This window comes from Oncorhynchus gorbuscha, linkage group LG26 (genome assembly GCF_021184085.1).
Source record: "Oncorhynchus gorbuscha isolate QuinsamMale2020 ecotype Even-year linkage group LG26, OgorEven_v1.0, whole genome shotgun sequence".
Taxonomy (NCBI): Eukaryota; Metazoa; Chordata; class Actinopteri; order Salmoniformes; family Salmonidae; genus Oncorhynchus; species Oncorhynchus gorbuscha.
In genome coordinates, this window is record NC_060198.1 from 6561219 (window position 1) to 6580154 (window position 18936).

The following is an 18936-nucleotide window of genomic DNA, read 5'->3' on the forward strand; positions in this document are numbered from 1 at the left end:
TAGCGTCTTGACCCATGTTGATAGGACTTGACGCCTGAGGAGTCAGACCCCTCACTGGGACGACTTCTCACGGCAGCAGGTAGGCTATACATTGGTTTCTGTTTCTAGTGAGGATTTAAGAAGGATTTAAGAAGAGGGCTGTTTAGGAGTTGTCCACAATTGTTTTCATATAGCATGGTTAAATGTACTACAACATCCTGACTAAATAGATCATAACCGTACAGTCGTCCTATACGTTCGTATTAGGACCGTGATCTCTGGTCAGTGTTGAACCATGTTCCTCTATGATATATCTGTCAATAGCTTTGTGTCAAACAGAGGAGATCAAATGTCCTCCCGTCTGTCCATGTCACTACGATACAGTATTTCCACATCAAGACCACGATGCCTGATAAAAGCAAAGGGCATTAGTTGAACCATGCCCTTCGATGATAGGTCATCCGTTATTAACTGTGGTTTATATCAAAGGTCGTGAAATCATCCACTGATGACAGCTCTGTGTGGCCTAACACTGTCCCTGCCCACTCGCCTCTGGCACGTCACCGTGGTAACTAGATGCCCCCGGCGACGCTGGCTGACACATCTGTCCTCGACGACTCGCTGTTCTGAAAACACAACATAGAGAGGCTTCACTGTACTGTAGTTCAAATGACACACACACTGTACACACACACACTGTTCTGAAAACAACCTAGTGAGAGACTCCACTGTTCTGAGAAGCTCAAATGACACTGGAGCCACACTGTCGACCTTTTAGTTCTATGGGGCACGGGGTTATCTTTCACTGTTCTATTGTAGCATGGTGATTAGCCTGAAAGCCATTCGTTTTGGAATATGCTATGCTATGCTAACTCTTAGCCTTTGGCAGAGCGGAGCCCAAGCTACTAACAGTGCTCATGTTAATTTATGTTGTTTTGACAAGGTGTTGCTGTCTAATAAAGATATTGCTGTCTGAGTGACAGCGATGTCTGGACCCACCTCCGATACAGCTAGATAATTACTTAGGCCTATAATTAGCAACCAGGAAGTTGTCCAGAAGACACTTCATATGTCATAAGCTATGGCTACGATCCATACGGCACACTATTCCCGATACAGTACACTTCTTTTTTCACCTGGTGCCGTAGGGCTCTGGTCAAAATTAGTGCACTTTATTGGGAATAGGGTGCCATTTGGGATGAAGGCTGTTTATGTATCTGTATATAGCACAGTCTAGTCCAATAGATTTACAGGTCTACAACCATGTTTTAGTTAGAGTTAAGTTGTTTACCCTTAGGTGAGGGGTTTAGCTTACATAAATTCTACCCCACTCACTCACTCACTCACTCACTCTCTTTCACACACACACACACACACACACACACACACACACACACACACACACACACACACACACACACAATTTGTTTACTCGTAGGTGAGGGGTATACCTTACATTTGGGATGAAAGTGACACCGGAAAGTAGTAAATTATAACTTGGTATCATAAACACACTAAGCTTGGGGATCCATTAAATCCTCCTCTCCTGATGCAGTCGTTGACCGATAATTATACCCCTTAAGGTGTGTGTGAGTGTGACCAGGCTAGAATTTACAGCCCTCCAGGGTCACTTTTGTCCCAAATGTAAGGTGTACCCCTCACCTATGAGTAAACAAATCAACTATTTCAACTTAAACATGGTCCCAGACCAGTAAATCTAATGGACTAGACCAGGGATGGGCCACCGGCGGGCCACGGAACAATTTCACCCCCCAAGAGCTAGAATAATAGAATACACAAGGTGCAATTTTGAAGTGTCAGGGATATTTTTTTTTATAGATTGGTAAATTAGTCTAGCGTTCAACTACTTAAACTTGTAGTAACCATGACCAAATTAGCGACCGGGTTGGGGCCAGTTATCATATTAAAAACTGCAAACTTTTCTGTTCGCCCCATGGAAAAATGTGTAGAATTGCAGGAATTTAAAAAAAGGAGACTTTTTAAAATTTTCGCTCTCACTGGGGGGGGGGGGGGGCGCTGAAATGTTTTGCTCACAAGTTGGGGGTGTGGATGTAGGTACGCAGACCCACTGCAGCCCCTCATGAGTTCCTTTTTTATTTTTTTTGTGACCCCCACTTCCATCAACGTTTCCTATCCCTGGACTAGACTGTGCTATATATACAGACATAAATAGGCTGTGCGTGTGTTTCCACGCCTGTGTGTGTTTAAGCTAAAGCTGTCTGAAGGTCACAGCAGTGGACAGTGCAGAGAGAGAGTGAGAATTCTGCTCATCACTGGGCCAACCAAAGAGAGAGCTGATCGGGAAGGTGGCGGAGGGGAAAATACTCTTAAAATAGGTTTCTTTGTATCAGCTTAGGGAAATGGAGGCAGGGATGAGGGGAGGAAAGGTGGGAGGGGCTATTTGTATGGAGGAGTCTGGCCCAGGACTGTGCGACTCTTCGAGGCTGCAGCACTGGGCATGATGCCCACCACTCCTCTGCTTCGCTTGCTAGCCAGGGACACTGGAACACCACAGGGGATTTGAACTCACCAGAGAGGGAGAGAGAACACACAATTGGGCAAATGTGCGCGCACACACATTACTCCAAGATGGGTATTCACACTCCTTTGTCTGTATCTCTCTCTCTCTGTCTGTGTGCACGCGCTAACTCAGTAAGACACATTTGCCCTGGCCTATTCCTTCCACGTTTGGGGTCTCAGCGCTAGCTAGCCTATCCCCACATCGTCCTTCCTGCTCCCTCTAAGCATCAGCCAAGTCCTCCCCTCCTGCAGCCTGACTGGACCTCATGTGGAAAAACACCCTTTATATGAATACAATCTGACTGAGCCTTCTTCCAATGTCAGTTCTCATACTCATCGGCTGATAGGCCCCTCTGGCCCAGGCCTGGACATTGTATCCCTCTCTACTTTTCCCCTTCAGCCATGGCTTGGCTCGCCAGGCCTGGGGATGTGTTCATTGGGCACCAAACAGACAAACAGGTGGGGACTAAATGGACCTGCCCAATAAGAAAGGCTTATTATCCTTTTCTGTTGCAAAACTGTTTTCTGTCACGTGCCCTAATGAACAGGGCCCTAGAGATGTCTGGTTGTTTGGTGTCTGAGTGTCATCGTCTCCACGGGCCTCATTAGTATCAGAGTCCAGAGTTGAGCTATGGATCCTGTTTCTCCACGGATTAGATCCTAGGGTATTCAGGCTCCTGCGCTCTCTGTGTGTGTGTGCCCGAGCATGTGCGTGTGTGCACTTTCGGGGGAGTGGGGCTAGGCTATGTTATTACCAACAGTATCCCAGATAACTCTAACCGTAAGGGTATTTAAAAAATACTTGTCTCACGTTGCATCACCATCATGTCACGTTGCGGTAGCTGACATGCTGTTATCTAGTCGAGGTGAATGGGTCCACATTGGCTGGTTGAGGATACATGGGAGGCTGCTATTTACAGAGTGGTCCGTTCGCAAACAGGCCATTAGACTTGACTTCCCCGTATGTCCTTTTCCTAAATGTATGGTGTCAGTGTAATGCCTGTATAGGCATCGGGGAGTGCTGCTGTGTGACTCTGTGTAGTCTACACCGGCTTGTGTTAAATGCTAACGTCTGTCTGTGTTCCTATTCTCCAGTGTACAAGTCTCCAGAGTATGAGTCCCTGGGCTTTGAGCTGACCGTGGAGCGCCTGGTCCACATCGGTTACCCCCAGGAGCTGCTCAGCTTCGTCTACGACCCCGCCTTCCCCACCAGGTGACCACCAATCACATTGTACCGTTAATGTTGTTGCCATGGTTATATATATATATATATATAACCATGCATACATGCATGTTATTTTAAACTGGAAAATGCTTTGATGTCAACGGGGCACCAGCTGTACTTTATTACCAGGTACCTATTACCTATCACATCATGGTTGCCATGTTGTTGCCATAGTGAGGACGTTTTAATGCTATTTTTATACCTGGCTGCGTGGGTTTCTAATTTGGTCCTGGTTGTAGCTAGGTAGATTGTCTGATGGGCTTTTAAAGATCATGTGTCAACCATTTGTAGATATTCTAACTGACTGAATGATGTTGTTTCTCTGTGTTTCTTCAGAGGCCTGGTGTTTGACACCCTGTATGGGAACCTGTTAAAGGTGGACGCCTACGGCAACATCCTGGTCTGTGTCCACGGCTTCAATTTCCTACGAGGGTAAAGGGTGAACCCAACGCTCTCCTAACCTTCTCGCAGTGTCCTCCCTACGTCCCCTTGTCCCCGGATCATTGAGCAGGTTTTTGAAGGTTCGATCCCGGTCTACCTGCCAAGAAATTCTCCTGACGCTGCATTTTCTTTTCTCTTCTCTCCCCAGACCTGAAATACGGGAGCTGTACCCGAACAAGTTCATCCAACGTGACGATACTGAACGTTTCTATATCCTCAACACTCTCTTCAACTTACCAGGTAGAAGGAGGAGAGATTCTGTCCATGCCAGAGCCATTCAATTATTTAAAAATGTGTTTATCTCCATCTAGATTCAACTGTCAATCATAAGAGGGACAAGCCCAGACATGCCCTCCATTTTGTCTGAGCACAGTTTGAGGCAAGGCCATGGAGTTCAACTCAACTTTATTGACACTCGATTGATTTTACAGTACAGTTTCCCTCTCTCTCCAGAGACCTACCTCTTTGCCTGCCTCGTGGACTTCTTCTCAAACTGTGACAGATATGCAAGGTAAGGAATCCTAGTCACACTGCCCACCTTATTTGTCTTGTGCGTTATATACAAGTAAGTCCTGGATATGACATGGCAACATTTGATAAGCCAATTCGACAACATGACAACAGGGTTGGTCCATAACTCCAATAAGAATCCTCCAATAAGGAAGTACTTTAGCCCTAAGCCTGTTAAGCCAGTGGTTGAGTAATAGGACCACCCTTTTATTGTGTCATAAACAAGATACTTTATTAGGATTACTCAGCTCTCTGAATGATTATTTGGTCTTCCATACTAATCATTCCACGAATGCATGCAGTAACTTAATTCCAGATTGTCAGATTTCATTACTTTTATTATTTAAAGGAATCTGTAATTACTAATCATCTGGCATGATGTAATATCATGTATGTCGGCTCGATATAATTATACAATAATTTGTTAGCGATAGTTTTAACGAGTTCTTTGTGTGATGATGTGATCTGCAATGGAATGGCTGCATGTCTTCTCCTCTGAAACGAGTTGTTGGTCTTTTAGGGGGAGATTGCTTTCCTGTTTGGCTGGAAACCACCTCAAACAAGGGAAGACTATCCCATTTAAAAGCAAAACAAAAACAAAACAAAAAAATGTAGTGAAAATGGCTACTAGCGTTTAAAAGCAAAGCTCTCTGTCTGGCCTTGGCCTGTCCACTGGCTCTGTGTGTCCCTCTCCTCCCCCCTTACCTCAGCTGTGAGACTGGCTTTAAAGATGGCGACCTCTTCATGTCCTTCAAGAGCATGTTCCAGGACATCCGCGACGCCGTCGACTGGGTCCACTTTAAGGTAGCGTGATGAGGAAGTCTATCACAGTGCAATCATTTGTTCACTTCAATTCACTTCACGTCCATTTCAAGGTATTGAAGTGATTATCTTTATCTTGAAGCAATCATTAACTGTTTGTCGTCGTGCTAATGGTATGTACCCTGAAAATGACGTTGGTTTACACTGAGTGTCATTCTAAAGAAGACATTTTATGTGATGTATAGATGCGTGCTTGTTATTTCAACCCATTAACCTGTCGTCCTGTCTTCCAGGGCACCCTGAAGGAAAAGACGGTAGAGAACCTTGAAAAGTACGTAGTGAGAGACGTAAGTACACACATGAACATTTTACCAGCCCCTTTAGCGTCTCGACTTGTGTCGTATTCCTGCGGGAACACACTGGCACGATGACTTCAAAACCTGACGAGAAGTTAACATTTACTTTACGTCTCTGTCTGTATGCCTGTACGAACGCACTGTGCATGACAATGGCTTTGTAATATTTAGTGTTCTCTCTCTCTCATAAAGGCTAAGCTGCCTCTCCTGCTGAGTAGAATGAATGAAGTAGCTAAGGTGTTCCTGGCCACCAACAGTGACTACAAATACACACACGTGAGTCCACAGTACTGACCACGCTAAGTGCTCGGGTACACTGTTTACACACACACACACACAGACAGAGGAATGGACGCTTCACATGCACAGTAACAGACATCCTTCAGAGCCCAAAACAATAGTTAAGTCCTGCCTTGTTAAACATCCATGCAGAGCAACATTTAATAGGCAAAGCAAAAGTACACACAGCTTCACAAAACATATCCTGGCATACTGTCACGTTTGCATATGAAACTGGGGTGTTTGCGTACTGAACTGGGGCGTTTAGCTGCGGTATCTGTCCCAGTCACAAAGACATTTGAAATGAGATGACTAATAGGCTCGTTATGTTGTTTACTTTTCTCACAGAAGATCATGACATACCTGTTTGACTTCCCCCACGGCCCAAAGGTAAGAGAATCATATTCAACATTCATACACTGCATTCTCCCGTAAACGTGAAATCTTGTTAACTTATGTAGATGCATGTAGTTAACTATAGTCGGTACGCATTGACCAGAATCTGTGTTGTGTTGCAGCACGGGACATCCCACCGGCCGTGGCAGTCCTACTTTGACCTGATTCTGGTGGACGCCAGGAAGCCTCTGTTCTTTGGAGAGGGAACGGTGCTCAGACAAGTCGACACAGTGAGTAATTACACCATCACACCTCTACACTTACGTAGACGGAGAACGGGTTCTGTCAGCACACAGTGCCAAGACTTTTTTGAGTGTGGTAGCCTGGTAGTGTGGTAGCCTGGTAGTGTGGTAGCCTGATAGCTAATCGGTCACACACTGTGAAGTACAACTTCTAAAGAATTATAATTTGAGCAAGTTGAGGAGACTAATCTGCTCGGAGTAACCCTGGATTGTAAACAGTCATGGTCAAAACATGTTGATACAACAGTAGCTAAGAGGAGAAGTCTGTCCATAATAAAGTGCTGCTCTGCATTCTTAACAACACTATCAACAATGTAGGTCCTACAGGCCCTGGTTTAACAACACTATCAACAATGTAGGTCCTACAGGCCCTGGTTTAACAACACTATCAACAATGTAGGTCCTACAGGCCCTGGTTTAACAACACTATCAACAATGTAGGTCCTACAGGCCCTGGTTTAACAACACTATCAACAATGTAGGTCCTACAGGCCCTGGTTTAACAACACTATCAACAATGTAGGTCCTACAGGCCCTGGTTTAACAACACTATCAACAATGTAGGTCCTACAGGCCCTGGTTTAACAACACTATCAACAATGTAGGTCCTACAGGCCCTGGTTTAACAACACTATCAACAAGGCAGGTCTTACAGGCCCTGGTTTAACAACACTATCAACAAGGCAGGTCTTACAGGCCCTGGTTTAAAAACACTATCAACAAGGCAGGTCCTACAGGCCCTGGGTTTGTGACACCTGGACTACTGTTCAGTCATGTGGTCAGGTGCCACATAAAGGGACTTAGGAAAATTGCAATTGGCTCAGAACAGGGCAGCACGGCTGGGCCTTGGATGTACACAGAGAGCTAACATTAATAATATGCATGTCAATCTCTCCTGGCTGAAAGTGGAGCAGAGATCGACTTCATCACTACTTGTCCTTTGGCATGTAGCTCGGACACCCATGCATACCCCACAAGACATGACACCAGAGGTCTCTTCACAGTCCAGAACAGACTATGGGAGGCGCACAGTACTATATAAAGCCATGACTACATGGAACTCTATTCCACATCAAGTAACTGATGCAAGCAGTAAAATTAGATTTCAAAACTGATAAATACACCTTATGGAACAGCAGGGACATAGGCGCATACACACACACACATAACATATGCACTATACACACACACACACACACACACACACATGGATTTAGTACTGTAGATATGTGGTAGTGGTGGAGTAGGGGCCTGAGGGCACACAGTGTGTTGTGCAATCTGTGAATGTATTGTAATGTTTTAACATTTTTATTAACTGCCTTCATTTTGCTGGACCCCAGGAAGAGTAGCTGCTGCTTTGGCAGGAACTAATGGGGATCTATAATAAACCCCAGGAAGAGTAGCTGCTGCTTTGGCAGGAACTAATGGGGATCTATAATAAACCCCAGGAAGAGTAGCTGCTGCTTTGGCAGGAACTAAAATGGGGATCTATAATAAACCCCAGGAAGAGTAGCTGCTGCTTTGGCAGGAACTAATGGGGTTTATTATAGATCCCCAGGAAGAGTAGCTGCTGCTTTGGCAGGAACTAATGGGGTTTATTATAGATCCCCAGGAAGAGTAGCTGCTGCTTTGGCAGGAACTAATGGGGTTTATTATAGATCCCCAGGAAGAGTAGCTGCTGCTTTGGCAGGAACTAATGGGGGGATCCATAATGAATACATATACTTGACATTGTTTTGCGGTGAGGCTACTGTTCCATGTGTTCTCTGGTGTTAGACGACAGGGCGGCTGAAGATCGGGACCTACACCGGACCCCTGCACCATGGCATCGTCTACTCTGGAGGTAAGATACCTGGGGACATGCACTGACTCACAGCACAAACCGCCAGACAGCACTGCCAACTTCACAAATCATCCAACTAGCAGAGTACTTCTAAACTAGATGGATCCCAGTTAACCTTTTATTTAGCCAGCATAGTCTTCTCAACAACGTTCACTGTTCTCCAGGGAGGTCCAGGTTCCCTAAAAACAAAACAATGGTATGAATCGAAAAACAACGTGGTACAAATCTTTAATCAAACAATAACGTCCAGTAACATCTACATTTCAATGTGTCTCTCTCTCTCTCTCTCTCTCACCCAGGTTCTTCTGACATCGTGTGTGACCTGCTGGGGGCCAAGGGGAAGGACATAGTCTACATCGGAGACCACATCTTCGGGGACATCCTCAAGTCCAAGAAACGCCAGGGCTGGAGGACCTTCCTCATCATCCCCGAGCTGGCCCAGGAGTTGCATGTCTGGACTGACAAGAGCTGTGAGTCTCTCACACACACAGTCACACAGTCAAAAGGACGGGTGGACATTCCCATGCAAGCAGCCAGACAGATGTGTGCAGACACACAGATACTCGTACATAAAAATGGCTGATGGACACACTGGAGAGCACTGGTCCTCTGTAGCTCAGTTGGTAGAGCATGGTGCTTGCAACGCCAGAATTATGGATTTGGTTCCCGGGACCACCAGTATGTAAAATGTATGCAGCATGACTGCTAAGTGGCATACAGTGCGTTCAGAAAGTATTCATACTCCTTGACTTATACCACATTTTGTTGTTACAGACTGAATTCAACATGGATTCAAGATATTTTCTTCTCACCCATCTACACACAAAGCCCCATAATGACTAAGTGAAAACATTTTTATGTTTTAATTTCAAATGAAACTCTGAAATATCTCATTTACATAAGTATTCACACCCCTGAGCCAATACATGTTAGAACCATCTTAGGCAGCGATTACAGCTGTGAGTCTTTCTGGGTAAGTTTCTAAGAGCTTTGCACACCTGGGTTGTACAACATTTTCACATTATTCTTTAAAGAATTCTTTAAGCTCTGTTAAATTGGTTGTTGATCGTTGCTAGACAACCATTTTCAAGTCTTGTCATATATTTTCAAGCCAGTTGAAGTCAGAACTAACTTGGCCACTCAGGACCATTCAATGTCATCTTGGAAAGCAACTCCGGTGTATATTAGGTCTTGTGTTTTGGATTATGGTCCTGCTGAAAGGTGAATGTGTCTCCCAGTGTCTGTTGGAATGCAGACTGAACCAGGTTTTCCTCTAGGATTTTGCCTGTGCTTATCTATATTTATTCTTATGCTAAAAACACTCCCTAGTCCTTGCTGATGACAAGCATACCCATAACAGGATGCAGCCACCACCATGCTTGAAAAAATGAAGAGTGGTACTCAGTGAAGTGTTGGATTTGCCACAAATGTAACACTTTGTATTCAGGACGTAAAGTTTATTTTTATTTTTGTGCCTTATTGCAAGCAAGATGTGTATTTTTCAATATTTTTTTTCTTCTGTACAGGCTTCCTTCTTTTCACTCTGTCATTTGTTATTATTGTGGAGTAACTACAAAGCTGTTGATTCATCCTCAGTTTTCTCCTATCACAACCATTCAACTCTGTAACTGTTTTAAAGTCATGGTGGCCTCACGGTGAAATCCCTGTGCGGTTTCCTTCCTCGCTGGCAACTGAGTTAGGAAGGACGCCTGTATCTTTGTAGTGACTGGGTGTATTGATACACCATCCAATGTGTAATTAATAGTTTCACTATGCTCAAAGGGATATTCAATGTCTGCTTTTTCATTTTATAGGTGCCATTCTTTGCGAGGCATTGGAAATCCTCCCTGGTTTTTGTGGTTGAATCTGTAGTTGGAATTCACTGCTGACTGAGGGATCTTAACTTATTTAGGCTTGCCATAAGAAAGCGGTGGAGTTCTTATCGACTCAAGACAATTCAGCTTTTCATTTTTAAAATTAATTTGTAAAAATGTCGTAACATAATTCCACTTTGACATTATGGGAAATTATGTGTAGACCAGTGACACCAAATCTCAATTTAATCCATTTTAAATTCAGGCTGTAACACAACAAAATGTGGAAAAAGTCCAGGGGTATTAATTAGTCAAGGGGTGTATACTATAGCAGTGACACACACGCACACGCACACGCACACACACACGCGCACACACATTCATGCACAGGCACACATACACAAATATAACTGTGACGTGTCATTGTAGCTGTAAAATGCCCTCGTAAACCTCTCAACGGCCTGTGAGTGACAGCGTGCCAGGGAGAGGGGGAATGAGAAGGGAAGATAGAGGGGGGGAGAGTGAAAAAGCAACAGATGGAACAAGAGTGAACAAACACCTGTGATTAAGGGCAGTGGTGTAAAGTACTTAAGAAAAAAAAAAAAACTTTAAAGTACTACTTACGTTTTTTTTTTTGTGATATCTGTACTTTCTCCACCGCTGATTTTAAGGGAGGAGGGAAATATGTTGTGACTGAGACTGACCCTGGCCTCCTTTTTCCTCTTCTGTCTTACAGCGTTATTTGAGGAATTGCAGGGCCTGGACATTTTCTTGGCAGAGCTCTACAAGTGAGTACTGCACCGTCTACTCCCCTACAACGCCCCTCTGCTTGCTCTCTAGGCTGCCTCTGCACCTGGCGTGTGCGTGAACGACTGTTTGAGTGCGTGAGCTGGTGTGTGTGTCACCGTCGGCTCCGTGTGTGTGTGTCCCTTGGGCCAAAGTCTGCAGGGTTTGCCCCATCGGTCTGATGATAACCGGCTTCACAGTCCGACTTCAGCCCATTTAGAAACAGTCATCTATCTTGGCCTGTCCCCTTCCCTCTTGCTCTTTATAATAGTGACTAGCACTGTCTTCTCTCTCTCTCACGCTGTCTCACTTCCAATCCCCTTCTTCTCTCTACCTCTTTGCCCTCTACCCATTCTCATCCATCTCTCCAGGCATCTGGACAGCAGTAGTAATGAGAGACCTGACATCAGTGCTCTCCAGAGAAGGGTCAAGGTACTGATTCTACACGTTTCCATAGCAACTACAGAAACATTATTCAATATGTCCACATGTGTTCCTGAATAGTTACAGGTTTCAGTTTTGTCTTTCAACCAAATCATTCCCATCTGTGGACTTATATGGTCTTACAACCCCTAAGTAAATCCTGAAAATACTATGATCCTCATCCCGTCCCATCGAAAGCTTAGATATACCGGAACACAAGTCACTGAGTTTCCATTGTCCTCCTCGAGGAATTTAGCATGTTGTATTAGAAACCTCTTTTTTTAGAAGGGGACCTGGCAAGAGGTCAGCAGGAAGTAGTCTGCAGGAAGTAGTCTGCATGTACACGTAACACAAGAGCACAATACCATCCATTAAAAAAATATTTGACAATGGTCATCACGTTCTTCCACCAGAGCTTGAAATATTGTCAGAGCGTCTTTTCGGGCTGAGTATCTAAACCCAGTGTTCTTCTCCCCTCCCCAGAAAGTGACCCATGACATGGACATGTGCTACGGCATGATGGGTAGTCTGTTCAGGTCTGGCTCCAGACAGACTCTGTTTGCCTCTCAGGTGATGCGCTATGCTGACCTGTACGCTGCCTCCTTCATCAACCTCCTGTACTATCCCTTCAGCTACCTGTTCAGAGCTGCTCACGTACTGGTGAGCCACTCTATTGAATTCCTTCTGTTGATTCCTGTTAACAGTTTACGGGTAAAAAGGGAGAAATGCAGCATTTACGGAATAAAATGTTGCAGAGAAAATAGTGTAAGATGCAGCCCTTTTCTTTTGCTAATTGGAAAACTGTTAATTGTTAGAAATTGATGGTTAAAAATATAGATGCACATGAATCAACATTTCTGGCTAGTTGAATAAAAAATATACAGTACTTGACTCTTAACTTAGACTGAACCCTTACATAGTCTGGCACCCATCTAGCTGAAACACTGACAGGCAGAGTGACATTTGCATTAGAGTTGGTACGTATGAGTTATCTTCTCAATTCAATACAAATGTCTTTACCAGACATAGTATCTGAAACATGCACATCACATACACACAGTGATCAATATTCTGTGTAACAAGTTCAACACATGGTAATAACATTATTATATTACGTATTGGTGAGCTGAAACTCTCTGTACTAGCTGCTAGCCAACTGGAAGTGCTCTGGTAGTAGCCTCTCTTCTCACCTTCTCTCGCACTTTGTCTCTGTCTCTGTCTCTTTCTCTCCCAGATGCCCCACGAGTCAACGGTGGAGCACGCGCACATCGACACGGACACCGAGTCCCCCCTGGCCACGCGCAACCGCCACTGCACTGAGAGCAAGGACCTGGAGTGCTGTAGCAACAAGAACCGCAGCCAGCTGACCCGGTCCATCAGTGAGATCAAACCCCCCAACATGTTCCCCCAGACCCCCCAGGAGATCACCCACTGCCACGATGAAGACGACGATGAGGAGGAGGAAGAGTAGATGGGAGGAGGTGTGATGGCGTGACCCTAACCAGGCTTGATTCCTTCCTAGGAGGAGGGAGAGAGAGAGAGGAGTGAAAACCATCTTGATTCCTTTCTGAGGTTTCCCTGAGGAGGTTTTAGAGTATAAATACTTCTAGGAAAATATAAACTATAATGTACTCTATAGTCCACAGTAAGAGTCAATGTAGGATACATTGGAATGAGGGGGGAGGGGATATGGACATTGTGGTGTATCTATAGGAGATTTATATAGAGAGAAATGAAGTTACTTTTTATACTAGAGATGTATCAGGATATGAAGCTTTTATGAATCAGATCAGACAACGGTATGTTACTACAGCACGTTGCCCCGTGCCCACCCCTTTTCAAGTTTTATGTTTTCAATGGTTGTTTTTTTTCTATGGATTTTTATGATGAAATGGGAAACGGTTGACTTGAAGTTGGCCAATTTTTTTTAATAAAAAAAAAAAATGTTGAAGCTAAAACAGTTTTTACGGCATAGGATGTTGTAGCAGACAAATATACATGAATACACACAAGAAGCAAATATTACGAACTCTACTTTTCTCTGTACTGACCTTACACAGTGTCTGGTCATTGAGAATAATTCCCTGTGTGTGTTTACATAGTCTACCATAATGCAGGCACCATACCGCAGTTTCAATGTGAAGCACGAAGACGGAATATAGCCTTTGCCAAACAGTATGTACAGTACTGTATATAAACTCTATATACTGTTTTGCTGTTCTCCCTTTGAAATGAAAGTGTTCTAGCCTTTTGCTGTACTGGTGATGTGTATCGAGCAGCACTGCAATCCAGAAACATGGTCCAAAAAATGTATTTCTCACCGGTTGTTATTTTGGTCATTTTTTTTGCAGTATAATTCCTCCCGTCGTGACCCTGTATAACACAGCTGTGTGTGTGTGTGTGTGTGTGCCCGGCCTTGGCCAATCAAAAGTTGAGTTTGTGTCGTCCTGAGCGACTGTAACCAAGGCATCCATAATTGTACTAAAGAACAGTGTGGTGTATGTTTTGGGTTACACAAAGCACAAGTCTGTGGTTAACTAATTGTCAATATTAGCTCGATATGACATGAAATATGACATGAAATGTGCTGTCTATTTAAAGTATGGTGCATAATGTATTCTGTGTGGCTAATTTCAACTGACGTTTTGAGATGCATGAAATGTTGTTTCTAGGCAACTGTGCGTACAGGGTATCGATTATGCTGCCTCTGTACAGATGAGGTCTATGGCAACTGTGGACGGTCACATAGGCCTAATGCTTTTGAGAGGCTGTGACCCAGTATTACTGTTCTCATACATGATACTGTAAAAAGCATTCATGCAAAATACCATTACATTTTTTTTTTGTTCTCCTGTAGGATGATATGAGATATCGAAACCTTCAACATTGTTACACTATGTGCAACTAACATGCAGTAGTAGTTTTACCTTCTTCTTTTTTTACTAAGCTTGGAGTTGTTTGTTTAGGTGTTCTCTTGGATGTTACATTGTAACAGTTTTTATTTTTCATTGCATAGAACTGACATATTCACCCCTACCTAACCATACCCTCATATTCCACGTGGTTCCTAGTAATTCTTTGCAGTTAACATAGAGAGTACAGTATGTTATAGGAACAGACCTGGGTTCAAATACCATTCAGAAACTTTAGCCTGCTTGGAGTGCCAGGTGGGCAAAGTTTAACATTTGTGAACATTTTTCTGGTTCCATTGCTCCAGGCAAGCTCAGTCAAGCCCCAATAAAGTATATGAAATGATTTTGAATCGTATTTGAACCCAGGTCTTCTCTACAGTAGGCCTTGATATTGAAAAAGGCAAATCCAGGTTAGCCTGGGTGCTGTGACGTGTGACACTGTGTAGGCCTTGAGAATGCACGGGCACCAGACAAGGAACCAATGCCTCGGCGAGGGGGCGTTTGGGTCTGACCGCCCCCAGAGAGGTTAGGGTGGGCCTGGGAAAAGGACAAGGGGTGCACTCCTGACTGGTGGGAATAGGTTGTAGACGCACCCTAGCAGGCCTATGAAGTGTGGAAGATGAATAAAGGACTAGCTACAGTATTCAGGAGTTGTATTGGTCACAGGGGTAAGAAACACTGCATGATGCAAAGAAGCACCTGATTTTTATTTAGCGAGGCAAGTCAGTTCAGAACAAATTCTTATTTTCAATGATGGCCTAGGAACAATGGGTTAATTGCCTTGTTCAGGGGCAGAACGACAGATTTGTACCTAGTCAGCTCTGGGATTCAAATCTACTAGATTACTAGCCCAACGCTCTAACCACTAGGCTACCCTGCCGCCCCAATATTTCCCACAAGGGTTGCATTTGCTGTCTCCAAACATGTTCAAACCTTTTAATTTCAAAATGGAAATTGCACTCGTTGATTAGGCCCACAATTCCACTGAAACGTTGAGATACTTAAAACAAAAATGTGATTGGAAAATGTTACCGACTTGGTTAATGTTGAACTTTCCTGTTTAGCAATGGAAATGCTAACCATTTTCAGTTGTGTGTCATAATGAACATGACCCAGATGACCTATAAAAAATGTTTTATCTGCAATATATGTGTATGCTATGTAAAACATGCGTATCACTTTATTTCTAAGGCATGTAGTTGTGTAGCTAGAGGTTTCCATTGGGCTGATGAAGGGAAGACCAATAGTGGGTCTGTTTGTAAACTCTGTTTTGCCGAGACAAGTAGTAAAAAGGGGAATGTGGTTTCAACTGGGGATCTTTAAAACAGATTCTCCTCTTACTAAAATTATTACAGAGGAACTATATAGTGGTTCAATATTTTATTACTCTGAAAAAAGTATATTTTTAAGTATTGATTTAACTGGAAATTCATAATACAGCTTGGTCGTTGGGAGGAAAATTTGAAGTCCTTTTCTGTCAAAACACTTTACAAGACATGTATTTCTATGCAAAGACGCAGTACAGTGCATTATACGTGTAAACTAACTTACTAAAAGGCTGGCCAGTGTAAGCAAATAGCTTACGTCAAAGTTTGATAACTGTATGGCTAGAACTAGGTTAGGGCTACAACTAGGTTAGGGCTACAACTAGGTTAGGGCTAGAACTAGGTTAGGGCTAGAACTAGGTTAGGGCTACAACTAGGTTAGGGCTACAACTAGGTTAGGGCTACAACTAGGTTAGGGCTACAACTAGGTTAGGGCTACAACTAGGTTAGGGCTACAACTAGGTTAGGGCTACAACTAGGTTAGGGCTACAACTAGGTTAGGGCTAGAACTAGGTTAGGGCTACAACTAGGTTAGGGCTACAACTAGGTTAGGGCTAGAGCTAGGTTAGGGCTACAACTAGGTTAGGGCTACAACTAGGTTAGGGCTACAACTAGGTTAGGGCTAGAACTGATATGTGGAAGAAAATAACGTGTCCGTCTGTGAGGAAAAAGCTCTGGACACACAAGTTCTACAAGGTCATCTGTGTGGTAACAATTGTACACTTAATAATAATAATAATAAGATTAGCCTTGCAGACCGATATGCTGAACAATAGGTGATGTTGAAGAGCATGTATTTACCATGCATCAGACATGGCACCTTACTCAACAACACCTTGGTTTTGCTGTTTATTTGTTCTTTCTAACCAGTGTTTTCAGATTCTTAGTTTACAACGTTGTATATAATATATGCATTTCCATGTTGTTCAAGAAATGTTCCTTAAATTCTTTTTTTCTTTTTTTTAAAGCATTTTTTGGTTTCAGACAGTTTTTTACTATAACGGCTTCAGTGAGTATGTCTGAGCGAGCTAAACATGGCGAACAGGTTAATGCCACCATCCATTTATACAATTCGTCCATTTATACAAAAGTTCAACAATTGCAGACCGAGCGTGACAACTATCACGCATTCACTTATTTCTTTGTTTCGTGTATTTTCTTGGATGTTCCTCAGAGCGTTTTGTTTCCAGAATTATGATATAATGTGTCCATTGGGGAAATGACATATGTACAATAAAAGCTAATCTTCCATAATAAGTCACTGGGTGTGTGTACTGTCTCCTGTTGTTCTTCTTGCAAAACTATAGTTTTACCATTTTGAGTAAAACAAGTATTTGAATGTAAGAATTATACTTGCATATAATCATACATAAACATTATTGCATACCAAGGACTTAATATATCCAGTAATGTGTTAAATGTTCTACAATTAATTGAAAAATCTATTGCTTGCATAGCTTTTTATATCCAATGAACTTCAGGGCACTTAGAGTCTAGAATTCTCCTCTCCCATCCCTCTGGTGACAAAAAAATCAAGCACATGGGGGGGGGGGATTACATTTGTCATTTTACCTCCCCCTCACAGTTTAAAAGGGTTGACATTTGGGTGTCCAAAAGGTGACTCAAAACATGATTCAAGAATAGAAGTCCTGTCAAAGTTGGAAGATATAAACACCCCCCTTTTTTTTTTACAATTCTATTTAACTACCAAATAAAATATATCCAGTAATCTCAAATCCCCATTCATGTTACACTGTGTAATAAGATTTGAAAACATTTCTATTGCATACTGTGAGTACATTGAGACTTCCTGTGTGGTTCCAGTTAACAGATGGACATAGGCTACACAACGGCAAATGTATACAATATAGTGGAAAGAAGTCATGAATAGGTACACAAATAAATGTACATCTCTTAATGCTTTGATCCAAGGGTTAAATGTCCACAACCCCGTCCATGCGTTTGGCAGATCTGTGTACACTAACATGCAAGGTCAAGGGGTCATATTTGCAGCAGCATCAGCTGCATTTTTTTCACTCTGCAACTTTCGCTTATAATGCAGCAATGCTCTGCCGCAATGGTTTTTAACACATCAAGAATAGCAGATAAATTAAAACATGGAAACATTTGAAACAGACATGGGACATTTTTATGAGTATTTCTTTTTTTTTAAACAGTTACGTTTTTCCAGCCTTAAATACGTTTCTGGAAGATTAAACCAGCTTTAAATCAGGTTTGTCTTAAACCAGCTACTGAAAATGTCATTTTAACAGAAGGGTAAATCATCTTTGCAATAGATCATTCTGTCCTTGAAATTGCCTCTCTTTAATCTGAGCACCTTTGTGTTGAGGGGAAAAATAACATATTCCATCACAAACACTCTTTCTGTTAATAATTCACTTTTTATTGTACCACCAACACCAACCAGAGCAGAATATGGGAATGCTTTTGCCGTGTTGAGTATCAAACATGTGGACAGGCACATATACATAGCAGCATGAGGATAAACATGGTCCGATATGACTCAGATAAGGATAGAATGGAGAGTAGCAAGTGAAGTATTTTTTCAGCGGATCTAAAAGTGTCTTGACATATACTGTAGTCGTTCATGGGTGATGTGAGTCTTATCTTTAGAGCGGAGAAAGTCCTCAGAGAAAGAGGGGGAAAAGAGAGAGAGCAATAGAAAGAGGGAGGTATCTCTTTTTTTCAGGTGTTTCTTTTCCTGTGAATGTTCAAGAAGCAGGGGTAAAGACCACATGGGTCAAGATATACGCCACAACAAGGCTCCAAAACCAACACAAGACTACACTGGAAAGTCAAATATGTTATTTTCAACATTCTGACATGAACATGTGAAAAACCCTCATCTGCATGTGAAGGACTTTTATTTTGAAGGAGATACTCTTTTTTTTTCATATAAGTGTATTAGATACAGCAGTGATCAAAATATAGATGGTAAAGTACAAATACAATCGTATTATATCATCATCATCATCGCTTATCTCTGGAATGATTGTCCTTGCAGAGCAGAGTTCACCTGATGCATAGGAACACTCACAAGTAAAACAACAAAAACAGCTATATCTGGTCAGTGTTATTAAT

The 18936-nt window shown here is 42.8% G+C and overlaps 2 protein-coding genes across 4 annotated transcripts in view; one reads left to right on the plus strand and one right to left on the minus strand.

Annotated features, from left to right (window-relative positions):
* Positions 1-17095, plus strand: part of LOC124015450 (cytosolic purine 5'-nucleotidase-like) — a 31116-nt gene extending 14021 nt beyond the window's left edge. For 2 of the 3 annotated variants that reach the window (XM_046330641.1, XM_046330642.1), the window contains 15 exons: positions 3616-3733; positions 4082-4177; positions 4335-4426; positions 4640-4697; positions 5407-5500; positions 5752-5805; positions 6007-6090; positions 6442-6483; positions 6612-6719; positions 8508-8574; positions 8874-9044; positions 11125-11176; positions 11546-11606; positions 12081-12257; positions 12832-17095. In XM_046330641.1, coding sequence (XP_046186597.1) covers positions 3616-3733; positions 4082-4177; positions 4335-4426; positions 4640-4697; positions 5407-5500; positions 5752-5805; positions 6007-6090; positions 6442-6483; positions 6612-6719; positions 8508-8574; positions 8874-9044; positions 11125-11176; positions 11546-11606; positions 12081-12257; positions 12832-13068 — 1511 coding nt within the window. In that variant the 3' untranslated portion in view covers positions 13069-17095. Of the gene's footprint in view, positions 1-3615; positions 3734-4081; positions 4178-4334; positions 4427-4639; positions 4698-5406; positions 5501-5751; positions 5806-6006; positions 6091-6441; positions 6484-6611; positions 6720-8507; positions 8575-8873; positions 9045-11124; positions 11177-11545; positions 11607-12080; positions 12258-12831 lie in introns of those variants that run through there. The other variant, XM_046330643.1, reaches the window with a different exon arrangement.
* The window catches only part of LOC124016427, a 549380-nt gene that overhangs the window by 166105 nt on the left and 364339 nt on the right, over positions 1-18936 (minus strand). The window lies entirely within an intron of this gene.